The sequence below is a fragment of the Pollachius pollachius genome (assembly GCF_949987615.1).
Source record: "Pollachius pollachius genome assembly, chromosome: 6".
NCBI lineage: Eukaryota > Metazoa > Chordata > Actinopteri > Gadiformes > Gadidae > Pollachius > Pollachius pollachius.
In genome coordinates this window covers 6594598-6618272 of record NC_136939.1, presented here as the reverse complement: position 1 = coordinate 6618272, position 23675 = coordinate 6594598, and the positions used below count along the sequence as shown (strand labels likewise).

Genomic DNA, 23675 nt, shown 5'->3' with positions numbered 1-23675 from the left:
GCAGGTGCCTCTTCAGCGCTGTTGGAAGCAATGATAACGTTACTGATTGCAGTGGTATTCTCCCAAGGGGTGCTTGACTCATTCTCTGCCCTGGCTGTTTTGTTCTCGTTTCCTAATAGCTGGTGTGTTGTCGGTCTTTCAACAAAACACAGCATTTATCTGTTGTTTGATCGTGCCAAAAAGCCTTCTTTAAAGCAGTTACAAAATATTGTGTGTTATTATGAAGAATGTTTTAATCCCTACATGTAGATTTGTTTACGGCCACTAGGTTCACTGAAACCCATGAACCTAAGCAAACCGATGGCGGCTAGGCGAGCGCCTGCGCTCTTCGGCGCGCCGCCCCGTGACCCTTCAGACCACTGTCCTATTGCACAGCGTCGCCGCCCCTGAAAAAGCGTTTTTTCGCCGAAAGGTGACAAGTTTTCATGCCTGGGCCGTCAGGTTGACGCTGCAGCATGACGCTTCCTAATGGTTCTAGGAGCGGCACTTGCAGTGTTCTGCCTGAACGCGTTCATTGAACGATAGTTCATGAACTCGTTCATATTTTGGGTGAACTGAACGTACTGTATTACTGCCTGATGAACGTTACTGTGAACTCGTTCATTCTGGTGTCTGTAAACGGCACGCTCACTCGGTTTAACTTCGTTCATTATGGGGGTTATTTGTTTATCAACACGGCGGATGCGCGCGCAGATCGCCGTGTTGTTTGACCGGTTGCCATGGTAATCTCTGCGGTTAATTTGCAGTTGCGGTGTTGCCATCTTACTGTTACATTAAACTATAATCAGAAAACGCGGTTATATGCTATAGACCCTATAGTATCTGTTGTATAAAGGCTGGGACGAATTTCAAATTATAAATATGTACACTTTATTTTGAAAGTATAGACCGGCGCGATTCCCATTGAAACGAATGGCACTGTGATTATTCTTCAAAACGAGAGCTGTTAAATTGTGGGAAATTAATTAAACTGTAATCAGACAATGCGTTTATATGCTCTAGACCCTAGAGTATCTGTGGTATAAAGGCTGAGACGAATTTCGAATTATAAATATGTACAATCAGCGGACTAAAATACCTCATAGAATCATTGCTTGTTGGCCGGAAACGGAAAGGGGGGCTGTTCACGTTTGGTTGTAGTCTTTTCGCTCGGTTCTCCGTCTCATCAGTAGGGCTAGAACCAAGCGAAAAGACTACAAACAAACGTGAACACCCACCCTCTCCGTTTCCGGTTAACGAGCAATGAGTCTTCCAACAGAAATCAATGGGATTTACAAAATGCGCTAAATGTGCAATAAAACACTATAGAAACTGTTTTAAGCTACGATACTTGATTCAACCACTCTATTTTATCCTAGGCAAACCTCAAAAGGGGGCTCAGTGTTCAAAATACCGGAAAAAACGAATAGCTCACAGCAACATATTGAAAAAAAATTACTATGAACTGGTTCATTTTTTCGAACTGTGAACTTAGTTCAAAATTTTGAATTATCAACGTTTAACTGAACTAGTTCATTTTCAAATTTGTGAACTGAACTTTGAACTAGTTCACGTAGAAAGTGAACTTTCCCAACACTGGGCACTTGACACACTTCAGATGACTTCCCGCATGTTTTGTATGATTTGCACTTATGCTTCGTCTCCCTCCTCCGCATCCCTTTGGATCACTTTAATGAATGAGGTTCCAAAGAATCACAAAGCATGATGGTGGCAACTATGGCTTTTATAATATATATATATATATATATATATATATATATATATATATATATATATATATATATATATATATATAAATAATTGTAGGCCCATTGTACAAAGATGATGAGTGAAAAACTGCAACCCCATCGGTTGAACACTAAATGAGAAAACAATTGGCACAGCGCCATCTATGGGTCGGATGAAGCCATATTTTTGTTTGAATGAGCAGAGAAAGCGATTCTTACATAAGACTTCAACGACCCCGAGAGTAGTTACCTCAATAGAAGCACTGATTAATTCACAGCACATCCTCTAGTCTAAAAGGAATGTCTTATAATAAAGGAGTATGATAAGATGCACATATTCCTTACTGACAGACCCACATTCATTCTAAATGGTGAAAGTGCTGTAATACCATTGTTGACATTCGACATTCGTGGCTGACACTGAACAGCTCTTCAGCAGAGCGTTTAAAAGTAATTTTGGATAAATTATACTCAGATGTTATAGTGAAACCAGGAGAGACGATTCTACGATTCGATGCTTTTATAACCCAGACCGGTATTGTCCCATGCCCATTTTTAATACTAGCAAAATATGTATTTTTTCCCCCTATGCACACAACTAAAACAACAAGTCAAGCACATTCCAAACACTTAAGTGCAGCATTTTTTCTGCTTGCACAAGCAATTGTTAAGCATGTATAAGCTTTCCATTTACCATTTCACATTTCTTCGTCTCTCTGTGATGCTCTTCTCTCTTTAATTATCTTTTTATTTTCAGACACCTCAACATTTGCTGAAGTATTCATAAGTGTGTGTATTGGGTTTTCTCAATCTATCCATAACATGCATGTTTCCCAATCATGGAAATCTGCCATTTCCATGATTACGCAACATTGTCATTTTAACCCCCTATTGCCATCATCTCTACTACTACTACTGATGATGAAAATGATTTTGTTATCCCTTATTATTTTACAGCGATCAATTCCAAAGAAATAGGAATTTGTAATTGCTTAAAATAAACAAATGAACAAATCCTGAAAAAATACTTTTTCAATGTAAAATATCTTTATTAGATCTTCTCAAAATGTTTGTAATAAAGGAAATTGTAATGTATTGTAATGAGTTGGAATATTATTCACAAATTTTGTTAAATTACACTTAAGTTTCAAATGAAAACTGTTAACTCTTAATCATCCAATGAAATGCTGCACAGGCTTTTTCAGTCTTTCAGTGTCTTCTCTCTATAAAGCAATTATATAAATAGACGTTAAACACTTTCATTAGGGAGTCATCATAGAAACGCCAATGTAACGTCTGATGTAACAGAACGACAAACAAAATACTGCTCAACCAAATTACATTAAAGGTAACAAAAACGGTCAAAAATTTCTTCATAACACATAAAACACTAAAGATTTCCTCAGAAATACTTGACAAATATCAGGATATCATTCTTGTTATACAAAAACAAAACATTTCTCATGGCGACGCATGATAGTAGATGATATTTTGGCAACAATACATAGGAAAAAGTCAACTATTATCATAACATTAAAATCTATACATTAAAAATATTGTGGCTTCGCGCCCGTCCACCAACAGTATTATAATTTTTATATATATTTATAAATATTTATATATAGTTATACATATTTATATTTATATATATCCAATATATATGTATATATATATATATATATATATATATATATATGTGTATATATATATATATATATATATATATATATATATATATATATATATATATATATATACAACATATCCATGTTTATCCATTAGTTATATATGTATTGCATGATTGGAACAATGAATATAATGATGAACATCAGAAATGATGACATTTCCATAGTCAAGAAATAATTGTTGATTGAGAGTGTGATTTCTCAAAAAATCTGTCCTTTTCTCACTGTTGGATCTAGTCCATATGTCTTTGTGTGGTTCTCAGACACAGCTTCCATGTTTGTAGGTTTTTTGTAGTTTTTTATGAATGCATGTCAAAATACAAAAAGAAATGGTAGGTTTTATTTCCAAACAGGGCACAATGTTTTTTTGATTTTAATTAATAGAAAATTCAAATGACGATGGTAATTATAACAGGCCTGATAATAATAATAATCTCTGACTTGTTATTCAGTTCAAATTGTTCAATAAACTTACTATAAACATTTTCAATTACCATTTTTAAACACAGCGAATTGAGAATATATAGTCTGATTAGTAAAAATACTAAAGTCGTCACTACTTTGCTGGTACTGCACCACCTCTCAATGTAACAGTTCTTAGAGGCACCAACAGTGGTACAAATATGTGCTCATTGGGGTTAAGTCAGTTCATTTCTTATACTGTTCACTTTGTTCTGAAGTCCTTAGGAACAACCTGTAAAGGAGACCAGCAACCACACTGGCACATAGGGGTAAACATCATGACCTCCATCTAGTCCTCCATAGGGATAACACTTCCATCATCACCTCGAGGGTTCCCAGTTCCACTAGGGAGAAGCTAGCCGTCAAATCATGACTACATCCATGTGGCACTTTGTAAACAAAACGGAATAATGATAATCATAACAACAGATAACTTTAGATGTCCTAGAAGATAATTTGTTGTGACATTTTCAGAATGCACCTTTAATACAATACTGTATACACAGCTTCCTGAGAGTTAGCTAGCACATCTAGCTATCCGCTCATTTGACATTTAGAATATATGGATGGGTTGGGACCAGCAACGGGAGACCAGAGTCTGGAATGATCTGAAACATGCATTCCATGCGTCGTACAGTGTAACTAATAGTTATATGATGGTCAAATCCAAAAGACAAGCGATGTTAAATCCCATGTGTCGCGCTGGGTCACTGTCAGGAGCAGTAGGGTGAACTGCTCTCCACTCTTACGACAGATACACTTATGTAGAATCATGTTGACATTTAATGGCATGATGACATGGCATGATCTTCCAGCCTTCCCTGTGGTCAAGAATGATCATAATAAAGGTCATATGGGTTTCATCTGTATTCAAAGTTGACTGTTACAATACCAACCGAAATACAAAAAAGGGACTGTTTTCGACCCTTGTTTAAGTTGACATTGCAGCCAAGCATGCTAATATTTGACCAATTAAATTCCTTAATAGTAACTACTGTCATGGATTACAGTCAATTAGGATATTGGCATCATCTCAAGCGCAATATTAAGATAAACTCTTGAGGTCCGCCGACCAATGTGACTGCAAAATCGTTTTTCTGCAATAACTGTTAGAATCAGCATTATTACTTATTGGTATTACTGAGACTGCCCTATCCCAAAAATAGAATAAAAATGCAACCCTGACACTAAGAAATCAGGCTTTGGGAGTGAATGTATTGGCCAGAAGGTTATAGCTAGCTGAGGCAACAGGCAACAAATCTACTCTGTTACTTCCAAGGTCATGAGGGTCAGAAACATCAACAATACAGCAGTAGAAATATTCACTGTCAGGACTTCGTGTTTAAGGTAGAATTTAGATTATTGAAAATGCATTCAATATATGAGAGCCATTACATTTCTTTAGAAATGACAAAGCTTTTCCAGTTCCAGATACTAGTAATTGGGGTTGAATCCAAGGTAGTTTTAGTAAGGATTTGGTTTAAAATAAAATCATCCCATTGAACTTGCAACTGAATGAGCAACAAAGGTACAGAAGAACTTCTATTTTTCCCAATTATTGGAATTATGAAATTCCAGTAATTGGGATTTTGACATAAAAAATGGCAATTTTCAATCCCTCTCAAAAAGTCATATTTGTTTATCTGTTTAATATCCCCTTTGACACAACATTTTTCAGGTAACCTTGGAACCACAAACACAAAATTGGTTCTGCACGCATACAAAGCACAGCTCTGCCGACAATGCCGATGCCAAGAAATCAGGGCATAAACTCAAATTCCTCACGTCAAGTTTTTCTTTTGAGGTGTTTTGTTAGCAAACTCGCTAAAAACTTTTTGCTAGGTATGTAAAGCAGCGAATCGCACATGCCTGGTTGGTGGGGAAATTTCCTTAAGAAGACTCTGAGACGGTATCTTGTATTTCATTTGGAGGCCATGGTGCTGCCATTGCCGTCAGCCTCTTTGACCCACCCAGACAGGGAAAAGGTTACAACCAAAGGGATTGTAACCAAATCTGAGAGCATGCAAGCTCTTCTGTATACAAACAAAGGCCCTGTTTACATGAGGGAAAAAATCTTCATTGATTCTTCAACTGATTTTTTTTTAATCTAGAGTCTTTCTAGATTAAAAAACTCATCTGTTTACACAAAGGGCACAATGTGCTCCCATAGGGGCCGTGGATGTGAGATCTTGCTTGATATTGGTCCTCGCATACAGGTGTAAGGTTTGGACCTCAACCAGAGTCTGCGTTGTCTCTGAGAATGGGAAGAGACGTAGCCACCATGTGTTACCAGTCGACGTGTTTTATAATAGAACAGCCAGGGCTAGGAAACGTAAAAATAAACAGTAGGCACAGCATGGCGATGTTTCAAAGACATTTGCATACGACACCCCCTTTACTTTCTATTGGTTGATGACTGGTAACGTATAGGAGCTTAGCAGGTGACTTATCGCTTTTGCAAGTCGTTGTCGTTAGAAATGTAGCGTAAGATAACTCTGCAGTTGGTTTTGAGAACGGTTTTCTACATCTCTTGTGCAACCACTCTCACCTGTTTACACGGAGACAACACCTCACTTTGCATTGCAATCGATTTCAAATCGTGATTTGAGGAAAGCTTATGTAAACGGGGCCAAAGTTAAGCAGAGGTCTAGAAAACGAGTGTTGTTGGAGCCATAGAAATACGGTTCATCACCTGAAGGATCCATTTTCCCCACGCAAATCAACTTATTTTTTTTGTGTGTTTTTTTATCAGAAAGTTATTTGTTGAGAAAGTCTAAAGTTTAAACTGTACATAGTTTATTTTTGAAAATATATGTTTATCCAATTTATTGTATTTAGTTTTATAACAGAATGCTATACAATGTAAGGTTTTACCCTTATCAGAGTGAGCCAAGGACAGAGTAAAGTAGAAAAGTCTTGAGGAGGGAAAGTAAGAGCGGCAGACCCGAGCAGAGCAAGGTGGGAAGGGGAGAAGGGAAGGGAACAGAGGAGAGGACAGAACATGGGATAGGAAAGCAGGAGAAAGCACAGAAACAGCAGAGAAAGAGCGAAAAGAAGCAACAACAAAAAAGGTAACATGAAGAAAATAAGAGAAAACTGAAGAGAATTGTCCCTCAGTGAAGGCGCTGGACTCCGTATCGTGGTTCTAGTCTGTCCCGTACCTCGATCTGAAAAATTGACAAATTAACAAATTAATGTTTGGAACCAAACTCAGAAATCCACATTTCTACACCCATTGCTTCCTCTTTAAAGGGCAGCAGTTGGGTTACAATGTAACTGCTGCCCATACCCATTTTTCATACACGACATGTTTTTAAAGTAAGTTTATATAAGTGTATATAAAGTATTTAAAGTAATTGTATATATTCTTTAAATCTTTTGATTTAATATATCATCAGTTGAAGGGGGATGACATAACTCATTTTCATCAAACCCATTTTTTGATGGTATGCAGAATAAACAATGTATTGCACACCGAAGCATACATATTGAGATAGCGTTCCAAGTTAACTTACCCTTGACACTGCAAAATCTGAAAATGAAATAAAAGAATTTGTTTATACAGCAGAAAAATCCATATCAGCATGTAGTCATGTGTAATTGCTTCAAAACACCACATAATTTCCCTTAGGCCTACTCAACAATCTAAAGTCATGACTGAAGCGGACACAAATTTGCGACCATCTTTGTGCAATCTCCTTCTCTCTCTCTCTCTCTCTCTCTCTCTCTCTCTCTCTCAATTTCTCTCTATTCCATTCCACACCTTCTGACACCTGAGAACACGATTTCCCCTCATGTCTTCAACACCTTGCTTCTTCCTAATTCTCTCTTGTGTTTTTATTCTTTGTTCAAATCACAAAAAACTGTTGTGAGATTGTTGAGAGAATTGTTCGACCAAACAGGCGGGAAGGGTTGTAAAAGAGATGGTATGCATCTGATGTCCAAACCACCTCTGAATTGTGTCAATATATTCATTCTAGATAGGTTAGCAATAGGTTCTACTCTGGCCAGAATCTCGAGGATTCACTTATATTAATAAACACAATGGGGTCTGGGGATTTTTGGTGGGGAAGGGAAGTAGCTGTTCTTCTGCTGGGAGGTTTCACACACCTGAAATCGGTGTGTCTGCATATTAAGCGGGCAACCCTCGTAAACTGTGCCACGTACAACAGGTGGCGATTTCTGTCAGCGTGTGGATTGTAGAATCCCCATATTGCTCTCATGTAATCAGAGCCTAAGTCACTTAACTTACTCTCTCTCGTCTTTATTCTTGTTATTGTTTTACACAAGCTGTGGGATTCTACCACCATGATGCAACATGCTGAAAACTGTCAGAAAGATTCTGCAATTGATGTCAGCCAACCTCTCACGAAGAACAAACACTCCAGCTCCATACAGCCAAAGGCTACGAATCCTGTCTCTGAAGCTAGGTGCCAGCCCACAAGACAATCATCACCTTTTTATTTTGTTCAGTTATGTTGTGTTTTACACATGCACGACAAGTAGCAAAGTATTATTACCCTTATTGTCTGTCTGCAGGTCGTCTAGGTAGAAATCGGTCTGACGGTTGCCCAGAACGAAGGCCAGAAAGGAGAGGAAGAGGGCGTTGAGGATGCCCATGATGGCCAGCATGTAGGCCCAGCGCACGGAGCAGTCGCCCAGGGAGTACTTCCCGGTCTGCTCGCCGCACATGTCCCGGATCACCTCTGCATCCCAGCCGTCCGGGAAGATCATGCAGCCCAGCACCAAGCATACCCCTGGGCCAGAGCAGCAGCAGTGGTGGGGGAGGTGAGCAGAGGATGGTTCGGAGGGAGTGATGGAGAGAGAGAGAAAGGTGGGGAGGGAGCAGAACACAAGAGTAAGCGAGAGATGAGCGAGCGGGGGGGGGAAGGGGGTTGGAGGCATTCGGAGAGGCAGGCATAAGAGAAAGGAAGGAGGTTGAATATAAATAGATACAAATATGAATAGACGTTTGTGGTGTGTGGAGGAATGTTATTCTTTGCAGGTTGGTTGTAGGGGTCGTGTGATTATAGAAATATGGTTATTCATTGGTTATGAATAACACCAGAGCTTGATGGCGAATACAAGCAAGTGCTGGTGTGAGACCTGTATTCCCCCCTCATTCTTCAAGCAGAACGCATCGTCCCTGTAACAAAAAAAAAACTCCCATCTGAACGATTGATGCCTGAACGATCTATCGGCATCATCCCCCATAGCCCTTGGTGTGATCCGAGCAAAGAGAGGGTCATGAGGGTCCGAAACACAGCTTGCTGTCTCATGTCTCGAAGCGTCTAAGAATGAGAATACTATTCCTGGATAGCTTGCCCTAAAGCTCATGGTCCTGGGACAGGCTTTCAGGCAGACCCCCAGGTAGGGTCATGGCCTCTGCACTGCTCGCTCGGCACCGGAGCCCCTCAGGGCTGCGTGATCAGCCCCCTAATGTACTTTCAGTTCACCCACGCCTGTGTGGAAACACACAGCTCAAATGTTAATGTGAGGTTTGCAGATGACTGACAGCTATCCCTGATGTCATCACCTCATATTATAGAGGAGTGGCTCAATAATATCTGTGAAAACTCAAAAAACACTGTGTTGCACTTTGTTTAGCTATGCGTTATCGCCTTCCTCTGCTGTATTTCCTGGTCGATATGATTTCATGAACAAGACACAGCCCTGAACACTACAAATGTGGTTTATATTATATATTATTATATACGTGATAATATTGTGGATCCTAAAAAAACTAGACACATAAACAAGGGGATACAGCATTTTCATCTCCTCAAAAGGCTCACTGGGTAGAACGTGCACCACTAAAGGCTCAGTCCTTACTGCAGCGACCCGGGTTTGATTCCTGCCCGTGGTCCTTTGCTGCATGTCCTCCTCTCTATCTCCCATACCTTCCTGTCTATGTCACTCTATCATAAACCATTTAATGCACAAATAAATCTGGCGCAGGGGAGCTTATTGTTCATATTCCTTTAAGCCTCAGCTGCGGTTGAACCGTGCTCCACCTGCGCCAGTACACATCTGCCCCGTCCCCGCGTGAGGCGGGGACGGGGCAGACACGACATCACCAGGGATCTCCGCTCCCCAGCCACCCCTGCTTCACCACGCCACACCTGAACAAGTCCTCACAGATTAACCGAATAAGGGATGAGGAGTGTGTTTTTGTACACCTCAATATTCAAATTGTCTCAAATAGGGTGAACATGATGTGTTACTTAACTGAATGCATTGGGAACACATGAGTCCATGGTGAATGTACAGCAAAGCATGTGTGTGTGTGTGTGTGTGCGTGTGTGTGTGTGTGTGTGTGTGTGTGTTCGCACACAAGAGGAATGTGTGGGAGAAGTTGAAGGAAAGACTTATGTAACAAGTCCAAATATATCTCAGACTACGCCGTAAAAAACTGTGGAACAGCGTTACAAAGTGAGTCGATGCGAGCGTTCGCAGTCTTTTTCGATTCACGCTATGAGGAAGCATCGAGGATGATCTGGCCAGCCGTGCATAGCTCTCAATACAGGGTGGAGGGAATAGGTTCTGACAGTAGAGCACGGCAGTTATAGCTATCCGTCTTCTGTGTTACATCACTGCTTCATCGTATTGTCTTCTCTCCTTCCCTTCACCCGATCTTCTGAAAAGGTCGACATATTTGGTCGATGACAATGAGGGGGCGGCAGACGCACAGAAGCGCCTCGGATTTGGCAGAATGTGGACAAACGCGATCTCGGCTCCCACACTAGGCTCTCGTCGGTGGAAATGACGATGCTTCAAATTCCACATATTACTTCAGAAACACAATCTCTCTCATTACTGTGATGTTGAGGGAAGCTCTGCTCCCTGAAACCATCACTTAGAGAAAGCTTTTTTTAACCTGCGGGACATGCGCCCCGGTGGTGCGCGGGGGTACTGCAGGTGGTGCGTGGGATTTGATACTAAATAGACACGTACATAAGATAGGTATTTTTAAACATAATAGAAAATCTGTATATTTTAACTATTGATCAATAGATATAGTATAATGGCTTGTTTCAAAAATAGTGTTGTCTTGTGCATTCTTTGTTTTCCTTTGTAATGTTTACCATTGATGTTTTTTGTTAATCTGTGTTTCCTAAATAAACCCAAAGAGTAAAGGCGAATGGTCAGCGTTGCTAAAAATAAAGGTACACTGCTTTCTACACGCTATGGCCTTCTTGCAGTGATACTTGTGTTAAGGGGGGCGCTAGTAAATATTGCTCAGCTGCTGCATGCGTATGAATCTATTTTCTACCGTTTGGATATGAGGTGGTTCGTTAAATATCTAGAGCAGTGGTTTTCAAACTGTGAGGCGCGCCTCCCCTGGGGGGCGCCAGAGTTCTTCAGGGGGGGCGCGACGTGAGAAAAAAAGATACCAGAAAAAGTAACGCAAAAAAAACGCAAAGACGGAGACGAGCTGTGTTCGAAATCGTTCCCTTTTCACTCACTCACTATTCCCTATATAGTGTTTATGATATAGTGCACTATATAGGGACGAACAAACGAGAATTCGGACACTACGCTGAACATTTCTAAACGTCATTTGCGTCAGTAAATGAGCCGGGTATTTGTGTGACGCAGACAGATGCGCCCACATCATGTAAACAAACCGGTGTGAGTACCAAATGTGTTCGGCTGCCAGATCGGTTCGGGGGTCCTAGATGCGCAATAATGACGCACTTCCTGTAAACGATGTCATTAAATGCGCATGCGCATACTAAAACGCTGACATGTTTTTCCGCTCTTTAAGTAAGTACTGTATTAACGATCTCCTTTTCTTTTCTAATCTATGAATAAAAGAGGCGTTTTTATGTGACTAAACACGCCACAAACTATTCGAAGCAGCATACTTGAGAAATAAAACAAAATAACTACAGCCAACTTATAATAAAGCAAAAACAATATAAATAAAATAGATAGAAATTTTGAAAATGAACTAAATTTGTATGAAGTTGTGTGTGTGTGTGTGGGGGGCTTTTGTAGGTGATAATTACCCTTAACCTAATACCATTGAATTAATTGTTTTCTGGCCTTAATTCAGAAAACTGCCTTTGTCTTTGTTTATTTCATTTATTTTCACAGAAATGGAAGGGTTTTATACTGAAGTCAAGCATTACCTCAATCTAAAAACATACCACAGCTTAACAACAACCGCCCCAAACCCAGAGAGCAGGAAGGCCAACATTAGGAGGGTCTCAAAGACCTACTTTCTGAAAGGTAAGTCACAGTGTGTCAAACACAAATGCACATTTGAGCCAGTTTATCGGAAGTATTCTGTATTGGCGCTATTCCTTTGCTTTTTTCTTCCAAGTACTGCCCAAAACATTTGCATTTTATTTTGTTTTATGAAACCATATTCGACTTGCGCATTGTTGCGAGTTGGAATTTCACATCGAACAGATACTTTAAACTGTGCTAAAAAAAATAGCAAATTGTTTTTTTGCCACCAAGATAATATATTTCTTATTTACTGCCATTCGATTTCTTTTGTTTTTCCTCAGAATGTTATCGTTTGATTTTGCTTGTGTATGTGTGACATAATAACACGACAATGTAGAAATGCTCAAAGATGTTTAAAATATTAACTTTCTCAGTGACAAATGCGTTACACTTTTTCTATTTTAAACAAACATCCAAGTACAAAACATCTAGTTCCATCTAGTTCCTTTATTTGTAACTTGGCAATTTCACTAGATTTCCTGAAGCTACTTGTTGTCATAATGTTACCTAACCACAGATTGTACATACACATTCATAAAGGAAGTAGGGCTGCCCCCTAATAGTTGACTAAAAACTTGTTGGTTTTACTAGTAATGTTGTTATACAAAAGAAATGAGAGGGAATATTCTAAATGGAAAACTAAAAGGAGTTGTATTATAGGCACAAAAACAATGTAAGATTGGTGGTGTGCACTAATGAGCGGGCTCGTGATGTCCTCCGGGAGTGCCATGACAACCTGGGCACTGGAGGTCATCCAGGGAGGCGCAGGACAATGGACAAAATAAAGGCATCCTACCACTGGGCAACATTGCGAGAGGACGTTAAGAAATAGGTAAGTTTTTGGACTTTTTGAAAGGTGAGTTATGAGACTGAATTGAGATGGATTTATTTTGAATTTAGACATTCTGTAGAAGTATTTTAATCTGTCTCCTGTAACCTCCTTAAATTGCAACAAATATACAGATAACTTGTTATTTGCTTTGTCATACTTATGTAATACCATGATACCAGAAGTTGTTCTTTTTTTCTGTTTTAGGATATATTGGTACAGGGAAAAGAGGCAAATTGGAAGGAATATATTCGACAGCTACGACGGGGGGTACTGTGATGACATCTGCCGTCCAAGATCATAGGTACATTTAAATTGTAAATATGGATACAAATCCCTGACGAGACTAATTGTATGAAGTTGAAGGTCTCAAGATAAATACATCTGCACACCTCTGCTTCTTTCAGATGGCATTTCCACCCCCCCCTTCCCGTCGAGAGGAGTGGAGATATGGCTTGATGACTGTTGTTTTCAGAGCCTGTGGGAATACACCTGTGCGATATTGCCACTGCAGGCCACATGAATAAAAAAATATATAATAATATACTAATATGTCAGTGTGCGTGCCCGTGTGTGTATCCAAACACATACACTGCAATTCACATACACACATACAGCTCAATGTAAATCCATAAAAAACTGCATGTTTTGATCCCACGGCCAATTGAGGATATATTCATGAATTATATACATTCTTATAGGCCTACCTTGAATTTTTTACTATTTTACAGATGTTTGTTAAATTGTAGAGCAAAGATACCCCTAGTGGAAACGAGGAAAATGTTACATTTTATATTGTTATTAGTTGTATAGGCAAGGATACAAGTCAGTGAACATCTGGAAAATCATTAAAAAAAAATCAATATTCAAGGACTAGGATGAATATCTAATATGAACACATTCATGAATTCATCCTCAATTCAACATGGGATCTAAACATGCTGTTTTATTATGGATTTACATTTAGCTGTTCCTCAGTTGTATGTATTGTCTTATTTATTCTGTTTTGTATGAGCAAATAAAATCTCATCAATCATATGACTGTCCAAGCTCTTCATTTTCAGTAAATAGAAACTAGAAAATGTATATAGAAAATATTAATTCTGTACTTTTGTCATTACAGAAAATACTGTCTTAATATCTAACTTTAACAATGGCAATCCTTACTTTAACATGTGAAAATAAAAATATGCATTCATCAGCGCTTATAGACTTATTTCCAATGGCTTTGTGAGAGAACGGGCGCCGTTCAATGAATTCAAAACCAAAACTGATTGAGCATCGTTTATAAACAACCCTTCCGGGTTTTGTCCGTTGGCTTGTGTCGATACGTCAAGTGTCGATACGTCATCTGTAAGCGCAGGACCCCGAACCGGTCTGGCAGCCGAACACATTTGGTACTCACACCGGGCACCCACGAGGAAAACTGGAGGTTGTATTGATGTTGAATGTAACATTTCCTTGATCAAGTTTTTTTAAAATTAATTTTGAACAATACATTTTCTATGTTAAATCCCAAATAAATTGTTGACATTTCTATTCGTTTTCACGGTTATTCAGCTTCTTCTTCTCCGGAAAACACGACCGCATTGCATTGTGGTATACGGGAGTAACATGTAGGGAATATCGTATGGTCACTCAAATTTTGGGTATTTTAAGTCCACTATATAGTGCATGAAATTTACCACTGAGAATTCGAACACCACTAAAAAATGGAGAGCACCCCATATAGTGCACTATATCCGTGATAGGGAACGATTTCGAACACAGCTACGCAAACTCATTGCTCCCACTAAAATTGAACAGATTAAGAGAAGAAGCAGTTTACAGATTAAGATGTTTAAATGTATTTTAAAAACGTTAAGCAAAAACATGCTTAGATAAAGATGTTAAAATGTGTTAAGAAATGTGTTTAAAAATGCACAAAGATGTTTAGAATGTTTCAAAAATATGTTTAAAATGTGTCAAAAATGTTTCAAAAAAATATGATCAGAGATCTTTAAAATGTATAAAATATGATCAGAGATGTTTTAGATATGATCAGAGATGTTTAAAATGTGTAAAATAATTAAAAGATCTTTCAAAACACAGGGATTTAGAAAGAAAAAAAAATGGGGGGGGGGGGCTCAGCTGAAATTTGTTTTCTGAGGGGGGGCTCACTCTCTCATACTTTGAAAACTGATCTAGAGGACAATTTAATGAAAGTCAAGGGTTGGGAACCCCTGATTTAGAGAACATGGCTGCAGAGGCAGATGGATGTTCAGCTGTGTGCCATGGGGTCACCCCAACCTTGACACACACAGATACACACACACACACACACACACACACACACACACACACACACACACACACACACACACAACCCCTATCCATGTTCCTCATGGCCGAATGCCCTTCCACTGATTCACATGAACGAAGGTTCGGGATGGACGATGTGAACAAGAGGACTCCTACATGAGTGAAACATGACATGATGTTTTATGGAGTGAGGAACGATGTTTCTTTCTGTTCGGCTCTTTCGCTCGCTCGCTCCACCCATGCTGAGTGACAATGCTGAGATGGGTCAAAGGAATGTATTATTCAGTCGTTAGAGGCTATTTTCAGAAACACCCTGGTGACTTAGGAATTATTCATTAAGCGGCTGATAATTAAAACATGTACGTTCGGTGGGGAAAGGCCAGCCAGAAATCTCAGAGTGAAGCAAAGCACAAACACAGAGCGAGACGCAGAGAGAGAAAGAGAGAGAGGAGTGAGTGAGAGAGAGAGAAAGAGCGGGAGAAAGAGAGAGAGAGTAAGAGATAGAGCGAGAGCAAGAGACAGAGAGAGAGAGAGAGGGAGAGAAGAGGGGGGGAGGTCTCCCATGGGGATACCCCTGCCATTCTCTCCTCCTTTCTTCCATTTTCTCTCGTACCTTCCCTCTTGTTCTATATTTAACTCCACTACTGCAGCCCGTATTTACCACCTCGGGCTATCTGTTGAATCACATGGTGTGAAGACATGTGTCCACACATGCAATAGCACAGACACACACCTGTATCTTTTCACACATGCTCTAGCACAAACACACATCTGTATGTCTCCACACATGCACTAGTGCAGACGCACACCTGTCTAATGTGTTTACACACATGCACTAGCACAGACACACACCTGTATCTTTTCACACGTGCGCTAGAACAAAAACATCTGTATGTCTCCACACATGCACTAGCACAGACAAACACCTGTCTTATGAGTGTCCACACATGCACTGGAACAGACAAACACCTGTCTTATGAGTGTCCACACATGCACTGGAACAGACGAACACCTGTCTAATTTCTCAACACATGCACTAGCACAAACACACACCTGCCCATATCCGATAGGAAGTATTGCGACCATCGCACAATCATAAACTCCCTCCAATCACACCTCTTTTTATAATACATCTCGTTATCTTTAACCTGTGTGTACATGTTTCTTGTTTTTAACGTAAAGTAAATGCTACACAGTCAGTCGGGCAAACAAGATTGATTGCAGTGCGGTGGACTTCAATTTAATATCTTTTTTCTGGTTCTGTTCATCCGTATCAACGATATATCAATGATAAGGTGTCACTGGCACAAACAATCATTCTAGGGCGCGGCGAGGATGCAACGAGCTCTTGAGCAGTGGAGCATGGCAGTTCTATTGTATCTGGATGATCAGGTTTTGATACGCTGAGCTTTAACACTATTTCAGTCATAGTTGCTCCGCCCGGGCTGATCAGCAATATGTGCTACCGAATATACTGCTGACTGCTGGGATGCAGACTCGTGATCATTACTCTCCCGGACAGGATACTCTGCTGATCACAACACACAGCCAAGTCCAAAAGGAGCTCAGTGTGGTCATGCTGTTTGGAATGTGTGTTTGGAGTGTGTGTGGACGACGGCTGCTTTAGGCAGCATCAACCGGTCCCAGAGCCCAATCAGTCTGACTCGGGCCAGGTGAGGCTGCTCAAACTAGCCATCATCCACACACACTGGCACACTGTTCAATTGAAAATGAAATTGACTAAAGCAATAGAACATGTATATTGGACCACATTCACATGCAATTTGTATGGTTGTGTGTCACCAAACAGCTCTTTGTTTCCTTTAACTCCTAGCTTGTCATTTGAACACTGTAAGTCGGTTGAAAAATAAACCAGCCCTCCTGGCTATAGAGTCAAGGTGTGGAGAGAGATCCCTAGCTTCTGAAAGGGCCTTACCATTGTTAAATTTCCTGCTTTATTTAATAAGATAGTATTCAGGGCATCTCCATAAGCATCAGTAAATCATTTAAACCCTGTAGATTGAATAATATAAACATTTTCTCTGATATTTAACTCACATCTTGTTTGTTGCATATTATATTATACTAAATGTACATGCCATCCACCATTTATTCTCACCTTAACCCTGATTTGAATGTATTTTAACGCTAACAGCAATGCCAACACTAGAGACAATAAAAAAGAAAGTTTGGCTTTTAGTTTTTTTAAAATTTAAAATCTGGGCACCTTTCAGTGTCAAATATTAACTGGTTTGTTTGGTTTGATTACCTCCACCTATCAGCAGCATCAGCCATGGCTTCAAAAACCTGACTGGTTAATATGATATGTGTGCATACTGACGTATACCCTCCAAACACCAAACCTTAGGTTTTAGGGAAGAAGCTTGCCAGGCATGTGGCCAGGCAACAGGATCGATATTCCTATAATAAAACCTGAAATATCACCTGAGGGATTTATCCATTACAGCCCTACCCAACATCCCAGAATCAGCTAATAAACTCACTCTTGGCAAGACTCAGGATCAGCAACCCATTTGCCTGTATATATATATATATATATATATATATATATATATATATATATATATATGTATGTATGTTTGTCAATTATGGCACCCACTGCATTCCTGATCATCCCTGGAAGGAGAGATCCCCCACTCTGCGTTCCTCCTCAAGATTTCTTCTAATTAAGAGGAGCTTTTTCTTGCCCTCTGGGGGGCTAAGGTCAGGGGGGTGTCATAAATATATGGCCTGTTACGCCCTTTGAGACTGTACCTGTGATTAAGGGCTGTAAAAATGAAATTGAATTGAATTGAATAGAATTGTAGGGGCGTGTTGTAATCCCCCCCCCCCCCCCCCACACACACACACACACACACACACCCACACAAACAACACACACACACACACACTGGCTCACTCGCTGTTTTGTGTGTTTTGCACTTCCTCAGAGCTGCACCGTCGGCCGTTATGTGCGTGTAACGTAAGTGGTGAGCCACATGGCTACCCAGCCGGGAGGGGGATACTGGCTCCGCCCAGTAAACTGCCTTGAAGGAATACAGGGAAACCGACAGACTGCAATGATGTGAGAACGCAATGGATTTCATGGAACAGGATTCACTGATTCTCTTAAAGCACACCTTGATAACCCTTAATAACATAATCTGAAATAAATGACTGTATTTCTGTCCCTTTAAGTGCCGGGTGGTGTTCATAAATGCCCGGCAGGCATTCACACTGCTGCTTATATACACCAGGTTGCTTTCAAAGCTCAATGTTTAAATGCCAGATGGTGAGGAAAGTGAGATTAATTATTCCCCTGGTGGCTTTCCATACATGCATCCCAACTATAAAGGCCTTGGCCTTTCACGCGGTGTGTGAGCGCGATAAGACCATTAATAAAGCTTTGCTGCTCCTTAGAACCCGATTGTTAGCATGCACGGCTAACGGCTCTATCGTTGGCGGAGTGCGTGAGTGAATGAATGGAAGGCTGCACGTGAACCAGGCTCTTTTCAGCATATTCAAACGCGGGCTGAAGCCATTCATTCACATGCATGTAGACCTACATATGCAAGTACATCCAGGCACACGCATTCTTAAACCTCTTTCAACCATCTCCTGACCTCCTTGTTCACATACTATTATGTCTTTCTTTCTTCCCGTGTGCGGGAGAGGCTGGGGGGAAAAGAGGGTAGACGAAGAAAAGGAGGGAAAGAGGAGACTGGGAGAGATGCTGAGAGTGGGAGAATATGGGGGAAGGGGTGGATACAGTCGGGGAGAGTAGTCTCTCCCACGCACTATGACAGAGTAGAAGAGGAAGGCGCTACAGAGTCGGAGAGGGGGCATATAGACAAGGATTTAGAGTGTGCGTGCGTGTGGTTTGTGTGCGTGCGTGCCGTGTGCGTGCGTGTGTGTGTGTGTTTTGTTCGTCCAAGGAAAGTTTCCCTCCTGTGTGATGGCCTGTGTCACACTTAGTTCTGTTAAATATTGCAGACGACAGGTCAGATGTGAGGCACAAAAATACTAGCCTAGTATTCATGATTCCTGGGCGCACTCTAATGGTTTTAAACTAGGCTGTCAGGCACGAGGAGGTTTTTTTGTAGCTACTCTGATTTTGAATAGGATTTTTAATCCGCTTCGCCATAAGTCAGTTTGGATAACAGTGTCGGATAAAAGACTAATAAGGAGGGAGGGGAGGAGAAGCGGAAGGGAGATTAAAAGAGGAACAGAGGAAAGGGAAGGCTAGGGAGGAATGGGGTGGGGATGGGAGGGGAGAGCAGGAGGTATTGCTACATATAATCCTAATTGTTTTTCTCAGGAACGGGGTAAAGGTTTTCAATACTGCCCGTTGGGGGAACAACAAACAAAGCAACCCTTTCATCCCAGCCTTAAAAATAAATGTTTGCCGTCTTTAAAAATAATCATCCTCTGAACCTGTGCTTAAAAAGATGAAGAAGATGATGCTGAATCATTCATTCAATTCAAATCTGGACACTTTAATATCCAATGCAAGCAGATTCTCAGGTTGGACCACTTGATATGTTTCTGTGTTGTATCTGTATCTGTTGCACAGACAGCCTGCTTACTGCTATGCTCTAGTAGAAACTACTGCTATAGCTTCAGCTACAGCTACTGCTTGTGAATTGTATTCTATTCCTCAAAGGTGCTTGCTTGACTGCCTCGACAAACACCAACAGCCAACTTTCGAATGTTGGCCCAAGTTCGTCCACGCTGATTCGCTGAGGACTCCATGTTGTTACAGGGCTGGGTCTGTCAGGGCTATGCTGATAATCACAGTGGAGCAGAGCAAGAATGGTGGTGGTGGGGTTCATTAGGCACACAGGATTAAGACAACCATCAACCACTCACTTCTACCACAACCAAATACATACACACACGCACACACAAACACACACACACACACACACACACACAGACACACACACACACACACACACACCAACACAAACACACACTGAAACATGCATAAATTCTGACGTTTGGCATGTCTCATCATGTATTGTACAGGCACTAGCCATACTAATCCTCATCTCATCAGGACAATCCCCACACATGAGGAAACATCCCATGTTCGAACAGTAATCCAATCTGAATAAGATCATCTCTCCAAATAATAAAAGCTGGTGGTTTAGGCCTTCTGGAACATATCTCCGACTCAGTGTGTGTATAATTGGGTTGAGAGTTAACCAATAGTGGACTACCATTTGGATAAATGACAACCAAACTTTGTCCACACAACAAAATCCATTGTAAGGTACAGTGGGTCTGTCGTATCTGATGGCTACCATCCACCTGCATGCGGAAATGACTGCTGCATCGCTTGTCTTGATTTATAGAAGACCATGAAACCTGGATATGTTAACGGATACCTATACTGTAGGCCCAATGTTACAGAATGCAACCGATATAAATAGAACCAATAACCCTATACAAATAGACACCTATAGGCCAATAGAGGTGAGGGTGACAACGCGTTGGTAGAATTGGCTATGGAAGTGTACAATGCAGGCCTGTGTGCTAAAGCCCGTGTGGGGCTGTCCATCACCTACCACATAGGAGCTGCATCCAAGCGCAGGTCTTGTACACCGTGGAGGTGTTGCAGAAGAAGAAGAGCATCATGCAGGCAATGCAGCTGAGGGTCAGCACCATGGACATCAGGACGAACACCGACGCTGCCTTGAAAGCCCCGGACGGGATCGAGCTGAAGTCGGAGAAGCTCCCCACGCACGTGAGCTCCCGGTTGGGCGAGCCGGTGCCGACACAGTGGTGGAAGAGGCCGAAGTAGCCAGCCTGCGGCGTGTTGACGCTGTCCCCGATCCAGTAGGGCTGGATGAACACCACCACGTTGACGATGGCGAAGCATATGGTGAAGATCGCCCACAGCACCCCGATGGCGCGGGAGTTGCGCATGTAGTTGTCATGGTAAATCTTGGAGGCTTCTTGCGAAGGCAACATGTTTTTTGTTTTTTTTTCCCTTTCTCTCTTCCCACTGAAAGGAACGCTCTCTCAATGGCTGAATGCTGTGCTGTGGTTTGGAGATGTCTGGTGGCCCTGCTGTGGCTTAATGAGCCCTCGTATCCAACATTTGTTAATTACCAATTGAGAATCCCCTTTTCTTTCCAGCGTTATTGTAATGAAGCGGGCCTTGCTGTCTTTCATAGGGTCCAACATACACTAACTAAACCATATGGGGACCATTTTTTTTTTACAACACCGAGGGGCAATACATCAATCAAGTGAAATGCTACCGCACGTCAATAAAAGCACCATACAGTATCAACGATGAATAATTTGCAAAGACCAGGGACTAATATTGCTGTCTTAATGTTTCCTTTCCTCGAGGCTACACCAGAAATGAAGCAATGAATCCATAGAAGAGGATTCTATGTTTCACAGTCGACGGGGAGGGGATGGGGGGGTGTTAAAGCCGCGTTGCAAACTCATCCATCAGTCCAGTGCGTTCCTCATCATGCCCGTTATCACCGTTATCAGGAGAGATGCGCCTTGTTGCCTAGCGCCAGCGGTGGACCCCGATTTTCCATCCGAGGCATTCGCGGGGTGCTCGTCTCCACCGCTTCGGCAAATGGGAAGGTCAAGGCAGATTTCAATCAAATCAAATACAAAAATACAGCACGCCAAATCAACAGCAAGCCTCTGTCAATTTCCAACAGTCCTTTGCTGTAAATCCGATATCCTCCGCCGTCCCGACTCCATTATCATCCTGTTTTTGTCGTAGCCTACAGTCTCTCTCCGTCTCTCCGTCTCTCTCTCTCTCTCTCTCTCTCTCTCTCTCTTTGTCCTCCCCCGCTTCGCCTCGCGGATCACTCGTGCAGACAGCGCGACCGCAGAAGATGCTGATGCTGTACTGATGACAGAAGTGCTGTGCGTTAACGTTCACAGCTGCCCGGGAAATGTACACCAGCGAGTCTCCGCCTCTTTCTTTCCCTAAAAAGTTGGGTTATGATCTTATGAAGTATGCTAATTATATAGTCGCTACAGTTAGGGCTACGTGAATAATTGGCATACTAACTAATCGTCCGATTAGGATATGTTATATTCAATCAATATAACTATAAAGCAAGTTAAAAAGTTAAAGGTGCTGTAAGATTAAAGAGCAATGCTATTACTTTCATTAATTCGAGTTTTACTCACGATTGCCTTTTCAATCGTGAGTGACTGAGTCAAATGCGCTGTGAAAGAAGATTTGTTGAAAGAATTCACCTATCCATCAAAGGAGGGGCATGGGCCATACACAATTGCTGGCCACCCCCACTGCCCCTCCCCCCCTGGTGAGTCGCACATTAATCATTTGCTTAGTAATATTAAAAGTATGCATAATATTGTACTGGCAAGAGTAGAAAATGTGTATGCTGAAAAACTTTGGAAGTCACAACTGTAGATCGCTAAACCCTAGAATCTCTAGGTCAGCTGAGAGATTACTATGTCAAGGCAGGCGTTGAAGAGATTAAATCGGAAACGGTTGACCGTTAAGTCACTTCAGTCAAGCATTCATCATGTCTCAGTTCTTCAATCACAGAGTTCTGTCCTTTCTAACTGGCTGTGCATCTGTGTGATGTGACCAGCTCGGCTGGCTGGGTGGCCTAAGTGGAAGGTCTTTTTGGGAGTGTCCTTAGTGAGATTCTATTAAGCAAAGGGAGAGGAACAAGCCGCCCAGCAGTTTTTATTTGTAGTGTTACTTTAAATCTCCCCCACCATTGCTCAGCTAACCTCTGGGCTGGTCTGGTCAATGGGCTGCTTATGCTTACCACTGCACGCTTAGCACGGCTAAACACTCCAGTTAGCTCTTATTCTCATCTTATTCTGTGTCTTTTTAAGGTTAAGCAGCACACTTTTCAAATCAAATCGCCTTTTGTTCTTAAACAAACCTTTTTACTAAACTATTCAAATGTATATGTTTGTTAGATATTTTTATTAGCCTATATATGTATCTGATATTAAATGAGTTCATGAAAGAACCATGGTGCAGATGGGTGTACATGTAGGCTACTTTATATTCCAATGAGAATTCAAATTCATGTAATTTTATGGAATGATTAATAAATAACACGCAGAGGACTTAATTATTGCTGCAAACGTCCACCTCCAGCGATAGAGCCCGGCGGTTCTTTTGGGCTGGTGGGGAAACTGCTCCCCCGCCCCAATGCAACGGCATTGTCTGCGTCTATTGTGTATACGCCAATGCTGGTGGATATGTTTCGGGTTGCAAGTCAATGTTGAATACTTGCAGTGCCTTGACGAGTGGTGATAATTCTTCCAAAAATATATTTTGAAAGATTGATGTTTTTTTTTACAGCACGGAGGTTTTCTTTGCAGCTGAAGGCTTTGGGCATGTCTTCAGCCACAGCAGAGCGCTTCTCGTGCCGTGGGGCAGGGTGTGTGTGTCTATTAATT

The 23675-nt window shown here is 41.2% G+C and overlaps 1 protein-coding gene across 1 annotated transcript; it reads right to left on the bottom strand.

The window, feature by feature from the left end:
- Positions 1-6987: 6987 nt before the first annotated feature.
- LOC307077479 (LHFPL tetraspan subfamily member 4 protein-like) lies at positions 6988-21218 on the bottom strand (the record flags this gene model as incomplete). The annotated part of the gene is made up of 4 exons (XM_079738907.1): positions 6988-7041; positions 7390-7406; positions 8395-8631; positions 20813-21218. 4 exons carry the CDS (start codon positions 21216-21218, stop codon positions 6988-6990), a joined length of 714 nt encoding a protein of 237 aa, XP_079595033.1.
- Between the last annotated feature and the right edge of the window lie 2457 nt (positions 21219-23675).